The sequence below is a fragment of the Carassius auratus genome, chromosome 36 (genome assembly GCF_003368295.1).
Source record: "Carassius auratus strain Wakin chromosome 36, ASM336829v1, whole genome shotgun sequence".
Taxonomy (NCBI): domain Eukaryota; kingdom Metazoa; phylum Chordata; class Actinopteri; order Cypriniformes; family Cyprinidae; genus Carassius; species Carassius auratus.
The window spans coordinates 15614070-15628835 of record NC_039278.1 but is presented as its reverse complement, the minus strand read 5'-3'; the positions used below and the strand labels follow the sequence as shown (position 1 = coordinate 15628835).

Below are 14766 nucleotides of genomic sequence, written 5' to 3'. Positions count from 1 at the left end.
GTCTCGGCTCTAATTTCCCGCAGCAGTTAAAAACGAGTCATATTAATCATGTACGAGTCAAAATCACACTATAAATAAGGTCGTGTTCCTCTCCTTTCTTCAGCAAATCATGGATTTCTCTTTCCTTAACAATGGCAGGCCACCAGATTCCTTCTCGAATCAGCAGAGGTATTTCCATTTCAAAGGTGGACCTCGGCGCGTGTCGTCCTCCGCTGCCATTTTAACTAATTCATAACACTTTTACTCTTGAGGAACGAACAAGGTCTTTGGGCCTCATTATTCAGCGCTTCTATCGCTCTCCTAAAGACATGTTTTAAACATGCTCGCGCTCTTCCTGATTAATCTCAGAGCAAACAGAGCGCTAAAAGCCATCGGCCGTCATTACGTGTCGACTGTACTTGTGTGAGACGCATGTAATAATAAACGTGAATTTAGGATTCACATCAGGCCCGATGGAGGCTCACCTCTGACTCTCGGGGGCTTATCAGGGACTGCAAGCGCCATATTTTATCTTTAAAAATGCATATTTCATGTGCATATTCTTTTCTTAGGCTTGCTGGAGACTTTGAGCTCTCTGCTGGTGTGATAAATAACCAGAGAAAGACTCAAAACATCATCGGCGTATGTGCAACTCTTAAATCTCGTGTGCTCTGAATGCGGAGAAGCTGGGCATGTGAGATGCAAGAGCCAATGATGTCGGACGCACCAAATTTGAATTTCGTGCACGCATGCATGTGATCTGAGAGCTAAATGTAGAGATATCCTGTTGGGAGAGAGTAGGAAGTGAAATCGAGTTCGTACCTCTGGCCAGGGATGATGGGGAAGGTTTTTTGGGCAGCTCGCTGAAGCCGTTTCCATCCAAAGCAGACGACTTACAGTCTTTCTTCTCTGTGGGAACGCTGGCCTCCATTCTGATGTCTTCTGTGAGAGAGAGACTGAGATGTCATCTAAAATATCCATCTAGATTTATTAATAAGGAAAGTAAAGAAATCAAATAAAGAAAGAAAAATTACGTAAAATTAAACCTGTTAACTGTCACCCGTCCAACCTGTGGGACGCCTACATTTACTTCATTATATTACAATTAAATCTAATCTAATTTTGACAAACTATATATCGTTGGAAAGGTCTAAGACTCCCAAATATATATTTTACCAGTGTTTTTTTGCTAAAAACTATGTAGGAAAAGTAATAGATTAATTTATGACAAGAGTGCACCCTCAAAAATCTAAATTATAACTGGAGTTTTGTCCTTTGTTTAAAAAAGAAGACTTATTTGTTGCCTTTTTCTCTATCACATTTTAGAAATCATCAGAAGTTATATATCAACTGAAAACTTAAAATCTCAAAATTCATCCTTTAAAACCCATTTTAAAATCAGACATTGCATTTCCATGTAAATGGTGCATCAATATCATGTTACAAAATATTTTCATTCATGAATTATGAAATTTTAAGTTTAGATCGTGCACTATAAAGTCAATGTTCAAAAATTTGAGTGACAGTTAAGGGGTTAAAATAAAATTAAATAAATATAAAAAATATATATAAAGTTTAAATGTAGAAAAAATAAAAATAAAAAAATAAAATTTACAATAAACATTTTATAAAATATAAAATAAAATACATCTAAAAATAAATTGAATTATTTATATATATATATATATATATATATATATATATATATATATAAAAATACATCAAATAAAAAAAATGAAATTAAATATTAAATATAAAAAATAAATAAAATGAAGAAAATATGAAAAATTCTGTACAATTAAAAATAAATAAAATTAACATCAATAAAAACTATATAAGATATATAAAAATACACAAAACATTTAATGAAATTAACTACATACAAAATAAAATAAAAAATATAAAAATAATAAAATTATATAAATAAATCATATAAAATATAAAATTATATAAAATATAACAAATACATGAAACTATATAATAATAAACATTTTATAAAATATGGACATTTAAAAAATCTAACAAAAGACAATATGAAATATATAACATACATATATAACATAAGCATAAAAAATGTAAAAATAATAACAGACATGTGGTTGCTCTGTGGGTGTTCTGATTGGTTGCTAACTATGAATACTCTTTATAACTCTGCAAGATGACACACATCGAACTCTAACAATCAGTGTTGATTTAAACTAACCTCTAACACCGAGTACGATCAAAACTAACAGTGCTTTCTGAAAACCTGATTATGAAAGCGGGACTCAGTCTGCTGCATCACGGCGCGTTATTGAAATGGCTCGAGTGAGCAGACGCAGATTTGTTTAGTCACTCAAGCGTCTCGTTCTCTGGGTTTTTAAGGCAAGGTAAGCCGATTAAAGGAGGAACACACGCGTGAGCCTTCATCTGTTTCCCATTTCCTTCGCCAACAGCGATGCTCCGTGGGCATCGTCTATCACCGACACAAGCCGAATGCAATTCTATACTTCGTGAACGGTTCATCAGTGCATGCATTGATTGCATGACTTAAAAACTTCTTGGCGCTGACGTCATCATTCGCTCATATTTTGTAAGACTACAAACTTGACAGTTCTCCAAATCAGGGCGTAACGCAGCCGTCAGGATGATGAAAATGCTCCATCAATCCTGTGAGCCTTTTCTCTGACCCTAGATTCACCTTCAGTCATCCAGCACTGATATCACAGAGAATCTGCTCGTGTTGGCAGTCAGTTTTTAAGTCTTACATCACTTCATGACTTTATTTAAAATCAGTGTAATGCGTTGTAAAACACTAGCGGACACTAGTCTGGAATAATTCGAAGGAGCAGCAAATCAGAATAAGATTTCTGAACGATCATGTGACACTGAAAACTGAAGTTATGATGCAATCAATTACGTTTTACAATGTATTCACATAGAAAACACTTATTTCAAATCGTTATTTTAAGATTTTTTTGCATTTATTGATCAAATAATGCAGCCTTATTTATTAAATTATTTATTTATTTTAAATTGCAATTATTCCTAACTTTTGAATGACAGAGAATATATTATAATATATTTATATTAGATGGAAATGTAACAAAAGTTTACTTGGTTAATTTAAATTTTATACTTATGAATAATTTAAGTGTTCAATTAACTTAATATTTCAATATTTCAAATTTGTTTCATTTAAAATCTCATTTCGTGTTTAATTTAAAAAAAAACATTTAATTATTAATAATTTAAATAATTATATAAAATAATAATTATCATTTGTACAACTATTTTATAATTTAAATAAAAATGTAAATTGATATTTGAAGAATTAAATTAAATAAATAATTATTTTTGTTTTATATTAATGGATAATTCAATAATTCAATTAAATCTGATTTATTCATTAACCCTAATTTTGATAAACCTGCAATTTAAATTCAATTAAAAACATAAAAATAATGAAAACGTATTTAATGACTGTATTAAACAGTTACAAAATAATTACGTATATTACATAATTATTAAAACAAATTAGGTTTAGTAGTTGTACCCAATTATTATTAAATCGAATAAGTAAATTTAATTAAATATAATTATATTTTATATCTTTTTTATAATTCAATTACATTTACTTCTTAAAACTATATATATATATATATATATATATATATATATATATATATATATATATATATATAAATACAAATTAAAGTTACTTTTGCAACAGCAAATGATCAGTATCAAATCAGTAAGACATTAATTTAAAACTGCTTTACATTATGAAACAATTTAAAATTAAACACTCAAACCAGTCAAAATAATGTTGTAATATAATCAGACAGAATGAGTATCATGAATTCAGGACAATAGCTGACTGAACTTTACTTCACAAGTGCCAAACAAACCATCATTTAACTCAGTCCGAGTGTGCACTCAACAGACAGCTCCAGATGTGATCTATCTAGTGTACTCTACAGCTCTCTGCGTTTTGACTAAAATCAGTGGAAGACAAAGGTGAAGATCATTAGTGATCTCGGATCTCGTGACCGCCGCGGGACCCATATGACGGGATAATACAGGTGTCAAAGACCAAACAGACAGATGGTCACGAAAGCTAACGCTAACAACAGGCCTCCAGTCACACGACTCATGTCATCTACAAAACTAAAGCTTACGACCAAACATACTACACTTCAAACCTCTTTAAAAGGACATTATGATAAAATAGCATCAAATAACTTCAGAAACTTATAGCACACAAGAACTTATTTCATGACATTTGTAACTTTTTTTATGCTTTGTTGCAGCTTAAGAGTATAAATAATATCCAGCCATTTTCATCATGTGGAAAAACACAGCTCTGACATTTATTGTAAATGCAATATATATATATATATATATATATATATATATATATATATATATATATATATTTACCAATTATAACTACTTTAAATAAAGAATTTTAATGAATAAAGTTATCTGAGTATTTATTAAAAATATTAAATGATATAATTATATATATTTAACAATATATTTTATACATTTAACTTTATTTAATAATTAATATATAATATTGACTTTTATTTATTTATTGAGAAGAATAATTAAAATAAAGTCACAGAATAATTACTACAAAAAATATATTAATTACCAATATTTAATTATTGATATATATTTAATATGATTTTTATATATTTAATTTTATTGTGAATAAGAATAAATAATCACAGAATAATAACTACAAATAATATTTATTTTCTAAGATTTAAATTATTATTATTTTATATGAAATATATTTATTAGTATTAGTATTATATATTGATGCTTGAACATATTTTGATTATAATATTTTTTGAATATAAAATAAATAACTTTATAAATAAAGAAAAACAACAACAAGCAAACAAACAAAAAAATAATTATACAGAGAATTTTACAGAATTACAAAATATTTTAACATTTTTATGTTCTGACCCCATGTTGCTTACTTTAGGACAATATTTTATGATATTTTAACAATTTTGTGCTTGTTTTTCAGAGCTTGACAGTATAAATCACAATCCACTTTCATTGAAAGACAAACATGTCCTAAGAAATTCATTTTAAATGCTAAAAATCTCCTTTGGTATTTTATGAAAAATAAAGTAAACTGGTCAGAAAGACACAGGCTGATAAAAGAGGTACTAAAATATTATATTAATGTACTATGGGAGAAAAATATGATCCAACTACTTCAACTGAAATTGTTTAATTTAAATATCTCAATTTATTTAATATATATATTTAAAATGTAATAAATAAATACTGCCCAGACATGTTCAACTATATATAGGAAATTTAAATTGTTTCTATACTATACCAAGTAATTTGCTGTTGTTCCATAAATCATATTAAATATTACTAAAAATATTTTAAATATTACATGATTTAACTTACTTAGAATGTTATTTATAATTCATATTAAATAAGTATTAATTCATATGAATTATACAATAATATGCATAATTAAATATTTAGAAAACAAAACACTAAATAAATCTTTAAAAAACTTTAACAAATAAATAAATGCATACTAAGATATACGAAGTATCGTCCAGCCCTTTCACGTCCAGCTCTACACAATCACTAGTTTTCAAAGAAAATAAAACCTTTAAGAAATGGTAATTAGCTATTGTGACAAGTCACGCCATTGAACAATCGTCATTTGCATTTCGAACGAGCTTCTGATGCCCAGCAGGATCTCCGAGAGCAGATAATCCTGATCTCCACTGATGAGCTATCAGTGTCTTTAGATACACAAACATCCATTCAGTGGCCATCAGAGCCACAATACAGGCTTCAGCCGAAGATAATGGACAGCTCAACCCAACACTCGAGACCCCCTCGAGAGCTCACTGTGCTCAGATCAACCTCGTGTTTGTTTAAGTGGCAGCAAAGCCTGCGAGTGTTTACATACCCTAAACCTCTCTCAATCCATTATTTGACCACTTCTGCTCTTCTAAAAGAAGTCAAAGCATTGAGTATGTTTCAGATGATGCAATTCTCCAAGATGAAGTTCTCATTCACAGGTGGGCAGCTGTTCACTAAAGCCCCCTAGTGAGGGCACATGTGTCGCAATGTGTGAAAACAGCCCGTAAATCCAGAGGAAACCCAGCTGTTTGCTATCAAACCCATTCCTGTCCTCCAGCCTCACATGTTCTCAGGGTGAAACTGTGCTCAGATTGCGTCTGAATGAACGTAATCATGAGACGATTGGTTACGGCAGTGTTTAAAACGCCAAAGAATGTCCGTGTGTCGATTTTGTGTTCGTAACAGGAAAATCCTGCATCCCTACAATAATTCAACACTGTATTCTTGGGCAAAAATATTTAAAACACACCGGGCTATAATAAAGTACATCAAATAGAAATACAGAGTGTGAAAACTGTTGCTAATAGCTGCTATTAAATTACGTAACAATACAACGGTAAAAACCTGATTAAGTTCCTTTATGCTTTTTTTTTTTTTTTACATTAAACTCAACTTGTAGAAATGCTTTAATTTAATATATATCTGTCACGACTAAGGAGAAGGTTCCGGAGGAGGAGGGACACCAAAGCCGATATATCGGCCGATATTTGTCATTTTTCAAATATCTGTATCGGCCGATACTTTTTTCTGCTTTGCCGAAGTGTTTGAGGTATTTGACGACGTGCTAGACTTTATTTTGATGTCACTGACAGCAGCAGCGCCTGAGCAAAAAGCACTCAAATCCTCCTTCTTGTTTACTTTTTTCATTTACAGTTCTTTCTAAATACGGATATAAGTCTATCTGATAGAATGGTTATACAAAAGAATCAATGTATACAAAAAGTATTATAACGATTACTTTTATATTTTTAGAAATAGAAATGCCAAAATTATAATGCTTTCTTGTTTGCCGCCAGCATTTACCAAATACACGTTCATACCATTTAAACAATTCATTGAAAGGCTGATGAACATTTAATTTCACAAACCTTGCAAACTTAGTCTAATCTAGCTGAGAGGTCTGGTGAAGTGTGCATTTTTATCTAACATGATTTTGTGTTCTCTGTGTGATTTGAATACTTACATGAACTTTACATTTGTGATTTAAAATTATGCTGCACTTTATGCATTTGCCCAAAGTCATGTTCATGTATTTTCACTGTGTGCTGTATGTAAAATGAGGGTTACCCTGGCTTTATTTAAAAATATGATTGGGACATGGGAACAGGACCCTTCTCTGGGCCGGACATGGGAACAGGACCCTTCTCTTGACGTCATTTGCAGCTTCGGCTCCAGCAGTGATATGTTGCTCTGTCGCTCCATGCCATCAGTGGTGGGCTAAGGCATGTGCTTCGTGCAGCGGGGAGATGGTGGGATGGGCACTGGGTCAGGAGTGGAACTGGCAAGATTCTCCTGGGAACAGGTGGGGAACAGAGATCCATTTCTCGCCAGTGTCCACTCCACAAAGGAAACAAAATTCGACCAAAGACTATCTTCGGACGACTGCGCTCTGCACGAGATGTTTAAACTGGCTTCGTAGAATGCACAGAGCACGTCATCTGTTCATGTCATCTATTCATGTGTGTATATTTGTAAAATATTATTAATAATAATAATAATAATAATATTGCAACATTAGTACAAACTTGATTTGCAATCGCAGTGCAATGCATGTAAGAGCTTAAGGAAAGATTTTAAGTTTGTTGCATGGCATGAAAGTACTTGAAGCACAAAAACTTTTTATTCATCTTGCACAAGATGAAAAAAACATTCATCCCCACATAATTAGTGGAGATGAATCTTTTAAAAAAAACAACACAGTCGAACACATCAAACACGTTCAGTGTGCAACTTCAGTCTGAGAAACTACAAGAGAGAAAATATATATATATATATATATATTCCTAGAAGTGAATCCATCAGGACGGGTGGGGTTTGAAGGAGGGAGACGTCCAGAGAAATGAATGTTTCCATGCTGCAGGTGCGGGGAGTTTCAGGAGAGCCGTTTGGCTCCTCACATTGATTTACTCGCTGAACCCCTGCTGAATAATTACAGCACAGCCGTCCCACAAACAAATGACTCTGACAGACCCTGAAAGGTCACAGAGCCAAATCCCAGATCTCTCGCTAGCATTCAACCGCCGCAATCCTTCAAGCGTTGGGCTAAAGTGTGTTTCCTCAGCTTCATGGATCTTACAAGCGAACAAACACCGAAAAAATTAACTCCGCACTTTATCACAGACACGGAAAAATCTCAAACTAGATTCCTAGAAAAAAAACATCTTTCATCGCTCAGGAGACTTTAAGGAGTTCACATTCATCAGGAACCAACCGTGTCTCAAATGTTCTACAGGAAACCAACAACAGGTTTCTTAGCAAATCTGACCACTGTTCTAGACATTTAGAAATCTCTGCTAAAACCTGATCCCAACATTTTTTGGGGAAGTACTGCTTTATTAATGCAAAAACAAACAAATATAACAGCATTTATAACTACAATTAAATGTATATATAAGATACACAATATTTAATTAATTATTTGTAATTATTAAAAAACATATTTAATTTAAATGTTTCTTTTTTACGTATGTATACTATATATTTGATTATACATTTAAAAATAAACATTTTATGTATATATATATATATATATATATATATATATATATATACATACACACACACACATATATATATATATATATATATATATATATATATTCTTTAAAAAAAAAATCCACAGTCACTCCTGACCCAACGTTTGAGAAAAATTATTCTGGAGGTTTCAATAGGAAAAAGAGAGAAGTTGAATTTTAAATTAATCACAAGACACATCAGAGCCGCCGGTTCGGTGTCATTTCGACATACTATTGCATTCCTGGCTGATTTACCGAGCTCGAGTCCATCAGGATAATATAGTGAATGGTCTAGTGAATTCCAGGGAATATTACTCATAAGAAAGTGAGTTCAGTCATGGCCAGTGGAGATATCGCCTGAGCTACAAACAAGATGTTAGCAGACAGTAGTGAGTCACGTGAATCCAGACGGGACCGAGGTTTCATATGGAAGGCTGACGGGGCCAAAAGCCTTTAAACTTAACACGTAAAATTTAACGGTTAACAGGCACTATTTGTGCAGTTTTAACGTGACCACACACACAGTAGCCAATGAAATTGCTTTATTTGAGACTATATTTGCATGTGTGACTTGATGATACATTGGTATACATGTATGCAAATATAAAACATCATATTTGTCATGAAGAATAAAGAATCGGTATGTTGTGTGTCTTTCTCAGGTAAAAAAAAAGAACGTTTTAGTTTAAACTTTAACATTAATGCTTTCCCTGCAAGCATTTTTTAACGTTTTCACAAAAGTTGTATGGATATCTAAGCATGCAATGTCAAAAGAAAGAACAGAGTCTCTGCCTTTAAACAAGAAAACCAGTTTTATACTAGCTTCATGCAATCATTTTTTTTTTTTTTTATCAATGGCTGAACGTGGGTAAGTTTCATGAAAAAAAGGCTGTGAAATTCACGTTTTTGTAAAATATAACATCTGGATCAGATTCAGAATGATGATCAAAACACAGATCAAGCTTGCACAGTCCTAAACCACTTCCTGGATCGCCATTTCATTTGGTAATGTTAGTATGTTAGCATAATAGCGCCTACCGTAAACCAGTTATAACACAGAAAGCTGGAAAATTCTGTCAGCGGCGGGGAGAGAGTTAATAAACTCTAGCACAATAGATATCAGTAAAGTAATTACAAGAAAGGTTTAGAATGCGGGTAGATCTTGAGACGAACTTAGTGTCAAATTTCATGCATTCCATTTAAAAGCTTTTGACCCTGTTGGCCTTCCATAGTCTCAGAGTTAATGGTGTTTCAGTAGTTTTGCGTGATAGTGGAGCCCCGTGGTCCCCGCTGCTAAGTGCAATATCCTGTGGACAATCTCCATCGGTGCGTCCAATGCCGAACAGATGTTGCGATTGCAGCCCCCGCTGAAGTTCAGGGCAGGAGGATTCCTCCCGTCTCCCCAAATCAGCCGTTAAAGCCATTACATCTCACATGTGTCACCGCCACACAACCCACGGCTCCAGACGCCTGCGGCGGGATGAGCCTCAGTGACGGACATCACAGGGGTTTTTAACAGCACGCTTTGATCCACTGGCCAAATGGTGTTTTTAAGAGACACTTGTGCTTTGACACCAGGACTGTAATATAAACTTCCTCTCTGTTGTTATTGAGCAGCGAGGGGTTTCAACCACTTACACGGGTGGTTATGTCAGCTTTTAGCGTTGAGACGGTGGTGTCTTTTTGTAAAGAAAGCTGACAGGAGTTTAAACACAACCTGAAAGCCCCATTTAAATATTAATAATGAATCTAATAATATATTCTAAAATTAAATTGCAATATATTAACAATTCACAAAGAGATTCTAGCTGTTTTTAAGCACATATTATGAAAAATATGATCAAAAATACATTTTCAAAATAGTTATAAATAAATAATATATTCTAAAATTCAATAATTTTCTAAAATTATTTTAATTATATTTTTTTTTATTATTGATAAAATTATAATTTTTTATTATATATTATAAATCATACACGAATTGTTAATATTATAAAATGTATATATATATATATATATATATATATATATATATAAAACATATGTATATATGTACATGTATACAATACATATGTACATATAACCATTCATGTGCATATATTATAAAATAATGTAAAAATAATATTGATAAAATATATATAAAGAATATATAAACATTAATTATATATTTAGATATATTATATAATTACAATTAAAAAATGTATATTTAATAAATATATATTTTGCACATATATTATAAAATAAATTATGTAAAAATTTTAAATTATGTAATATATTATAAAATTAAATTTGAATATTAATAAAGTATATATTAAATTAGAAATTATACAATTAAAATTATAATTGTATATGTTTTTATAAATTGACACAATTTGTGAATATATATAAAAAATATATATATACTGTATATACAGTATTTCCTCAAAACAATTACTGGAAAATGAACTGAAAGGAGAGCAAATGCTGAAGATCACAAAACAATAAAATAAAAAAATCTCACGAATGTCTCAAACTGTGCTAAGATTTTCCAGAAGCAAAGTCTGCAATGAAAAGATTTCAGCAACAACTCAAACATTTCTCATCAAATGGTCTTGTATGCGAACTACTGACCTATTTGGGTCCATTTTTAGAGAAACGTCTGACAGAAAGTTGATATTTAAATACAACTTCTAAAAAGTCTTTATGTGGGTAAAATGTTCATATGGATACAGCCGTGATTCAGAAGAGGAACCAGCAAACTCAAGCAGGTCTTGCAAAGGCCTAAAGATGAGCAAATGTGCCCCGATGAAAGACAAATGAACCACAGAGTACTGTCTGTTTTACAATAACTGAGTCTCAATAATGTAAACATCTGCACAGCGTGTCCGGACCGGCGCTAGGCCACGAGCCAAACCCTTGAGTAACGCCGGGGATTTTCTGCTATCAGGCATCAGCGATGATGATCTGTGCACATAAACCCACGGCTCTCTGCTGTCAGAAGTTCTTTAGGTATCAAAGGAGTATCATCCGGTTACCGCATCCCTTCAGGAATTCATTAAATCCCGAATCAAAGCCAGTCGAGAGCTTGATGGAGGCACGAATACAGGATCCTCGGAGCCGAGTCGCTGAACTAGCAAACTCAAATATAGTTCTTCAGTACAGCGGGAGGTTTTCAGGGTACTTTAGTCTGAAGAACAAACGCTGAACATCTAGCGTTTACTAATTTAGGCTACACTTTTATATCCCTCCACAATAATTATGGCAATTACTAACAATAACACCAACAAAAAAGTAGCACAATAAATACTTTATATAAATACGTAATTTACAAATAAAATATTTTTTTGAACACACATATAATGCAACTTAGTATTAATTTAGTAACTTATTATTTATTTATATGCATACACACTTTTTGAGGGTTTAAATGAAATAATTTTGTAAAAAATAATATATATTTATACATTTATAATAAAAATAAATATACATTTATTATTAATTATTAAACTATTTTTTTTATAAATATTTATTAATTTATTTTTGACACCAAAAGATGTGTCCAATCAAACGTAATATTTAATCTGAAACATGGAATAAAGTCAATTCAGACCCATGTTGATGACGGACATTATCCTGAAAAACTATGCATAAAACCACAAAAGGTCAAAGAAAATACGACCCAGATGGCATTTAATACAGGTTATGGGTTTAATACAAATAATGATGTTGCTTGAGAGTTTTGCAGCTAATTATGAGACAGCAGTGATCAGATCATGAAAACACATCGATGCCAGTGATTGGTTATGCTGAGCGGAACCTTGCGATCTGATTGGTTGAAACTGGGATATATTTGCATGGATTGCAACTGAAGGAATGGACAAAATCACATTTTTCAAAGTGAACTAGTTTTAGTTTGCACTAATGGTGCAATGCATTCGACGAGAGGCAATTATGCAGATTAAAACAAGAAGAAAGATTTCATATCATCAGCAAATAACGTTTAGTTGACGGTCAAGCAGGTTCAGCAATAGGAAGATAATAAAACTCCAGCAGTATCTTTTGTCCGGTATAAAACAGCTCATGTTTTCAGGGGCCAGCGGCTCTATTCACGCTCCACAATAGAAGGACTTCACAGGAGCTCGACTTCCCCGGGATTTCTTGACCTAATGACAGTCTTCTGACCTTATATACTCCTGTGAGAAAGACTATTGTGCTCTGGAGTCTTAGCAAGACAAACAAAAGAGGAGAAAAAAAGAGTTAAAGAGTCTTAAAACGATCCTGCTAACAGCACTTCAGAAGAGGACTTTAACGCTCATCAAACTCCAATCACTTTGAACCGACTGTCCTTCATGAGCTCCACAAACAAACACTTTAAAGATGGAATATAAAGCATGAAACATTTTAGCACAAAGATGCCGTTTCTAATGCTTCGTTACTTTAAATCATTGTGGTGGGTCGTCTTGAAATTGCTCTATGAACAGCCTAGCTGGATCTATAAGCACAGCTCGTTTTAGTTGCATGGAATAAAACAAGTTTTAAGTGCGCTTTATTTGGCCGAGTCGCGGTGTTAATTGGTGGTGATGTGTGGAGTCTCTCTCTCGCTCTTGTCTTAACTTCTCAATCGTCTCGGCGGGAGTTTTACTCCGTTTCCATTCAGGCCTCCGGTTTTTCATCTCCTCTGCTTTCGCATTCGCTTCATTAAATTCTTCTGCAGTGAGAAAGGGCTTGACGGAGACTGAGAGAGCGGGATGTGTGAAAAAGGCTCCGAGGGAGATGAAAGAGGCCCCTGCGGCCCCGGGGCCCCGGTGACCATCAGCTCGGCCGGACCTGAATAATCCTGAATGGGCCTGTCGTTCTTTCACATCCTTTATTCTGACTGCTAGAACTCTTCATCGCACACAATGGCAAATGCACTAACACTGTTTTCTCATGCTAATGCATGTGAACTCACTCCCAGCAAATGCTTTTTGCTATTTCTTCCAGGATTTAAGTGGGCCAATTATAGCTTTTTGCTTTTTTTGGAGCCTGTTATGGCTCTTCGTTTTTTCTATATCTCAGTGAATTTTCTTTTTTTAACGGCTGAGAGAGAGAGAGATCACAGAAATCGATTGTATTTCAGGAGGAAAAGCACACAGTAAACGGAGAAAGACAAAGAAAGTCTGAAGAGCAAACACCAGGTCTCTGAACTTCTGTTTGCATCCATTAGCCTCTATTACACTGTTTACTTAACGTAGTGTCAATAATACAATAAAAAGAGCATTTCTACAACAGATTTTTTATTTTTTTTAAGTCTATGTTGCTTGTAAACCAAATAAATACAATTTTGGTGCAATGCACATATTTCTCCCATCAAATTTAAACTTTAAAACTTTAGAAGGAAGTTATTTTGCACATGCACTGGATTCTGAAATATGAAATGCACGGGTTTTAACGCATGCAGACTCTTTCTAACACGCCTGGATGAGTAGATGTGTTTAGGACTGGTGCCTGGCACCTTCTGATCACATCTTCCCCCATGTGGATCAAATTGCAGCAGAATGTTTGGGATTCCAGTGCCAGGAGTCAAACAAGAGTCGAAAAGCAACTCTATTGGATCATATTTGTAATGCAACTTCACCCCCGAAGTTTTGTGTACCAGAAAAAAATATATAAAAATATTATAATGACCCGAACTGATTTTCTTAACAATGACGAAAAAAATTATAATAGTTTCAAGATTTCGTCAAACACGCACGTGCATTTGTAATGTGTTCCTATGGATCACTCACCAGCTCTGAAAAGTGACTCAAAGCTCCAAACTCGCGCGATCAAACTCTTTCTTCACTGCAAACTTTGTGGCTCCGGAAAACAGAAGCGCGTCCCGCGAACATCCATCAAACCCCGAGCGAGATCTGCGCGACAGACGGCGGCTCCGAGGCGGAAAGTTTCTTCTAGGAGCTGCTTCTAACTTTTACGGTCCATCACTGAGAGAGAACGAAAGAAGTTTTCATCTGCGCGCCGCGCGCACGGAACCGGATCGGAGAAGTTTGGGAAACAAAAACAACAGAAGAGTTTGTGAGCGCGACTGTGTGCTGTGAGACCCCCGGTGATCTGTTTTCAATGCTCTCTCTCTCTCTCTCTCTCTCTCTCTGTCTCTCTCTCTCTGATGGGTCGGGCTTCACACTGAATGCTCGCG

The 14766-nt window shown here is 33.6% G+C and overlaps 1 protein-coding gene across 2 annotated transcripts in view; it reads right to left on the bottom strand.

Moving 5' to 3' along the window:
• gli2b (GLI family zinc finger 2b) overlaps positions 1-14703 on the bottom strand; it is an 82623-nt gene extending 67920 nt beyond the window's left edge. Inside the window, exons 1-2 of one of the 2 annotated variants that reach the window (XM_026221693.1) lie at positions 14360-14703; positions 802-921 (exon numbers count right to left, since the gene is read on the bottom strand). In XM_026221693.1, coding sequence (XP_026077478.1) covers positions 802-910 — 109 coding nt within the window. In that variant the 5' untranslated portion in view covers positions 911-921; positions 14360-14703. The remainder of the gene's footprint in view (positions 1-801; positions 922-14359) is intronic. The other variant, XM_026221694.1, reaches the window with a different exon arrangement.
• Between the last annotated feature and the right edge of the window lie 63 nt (positions 14704-14766).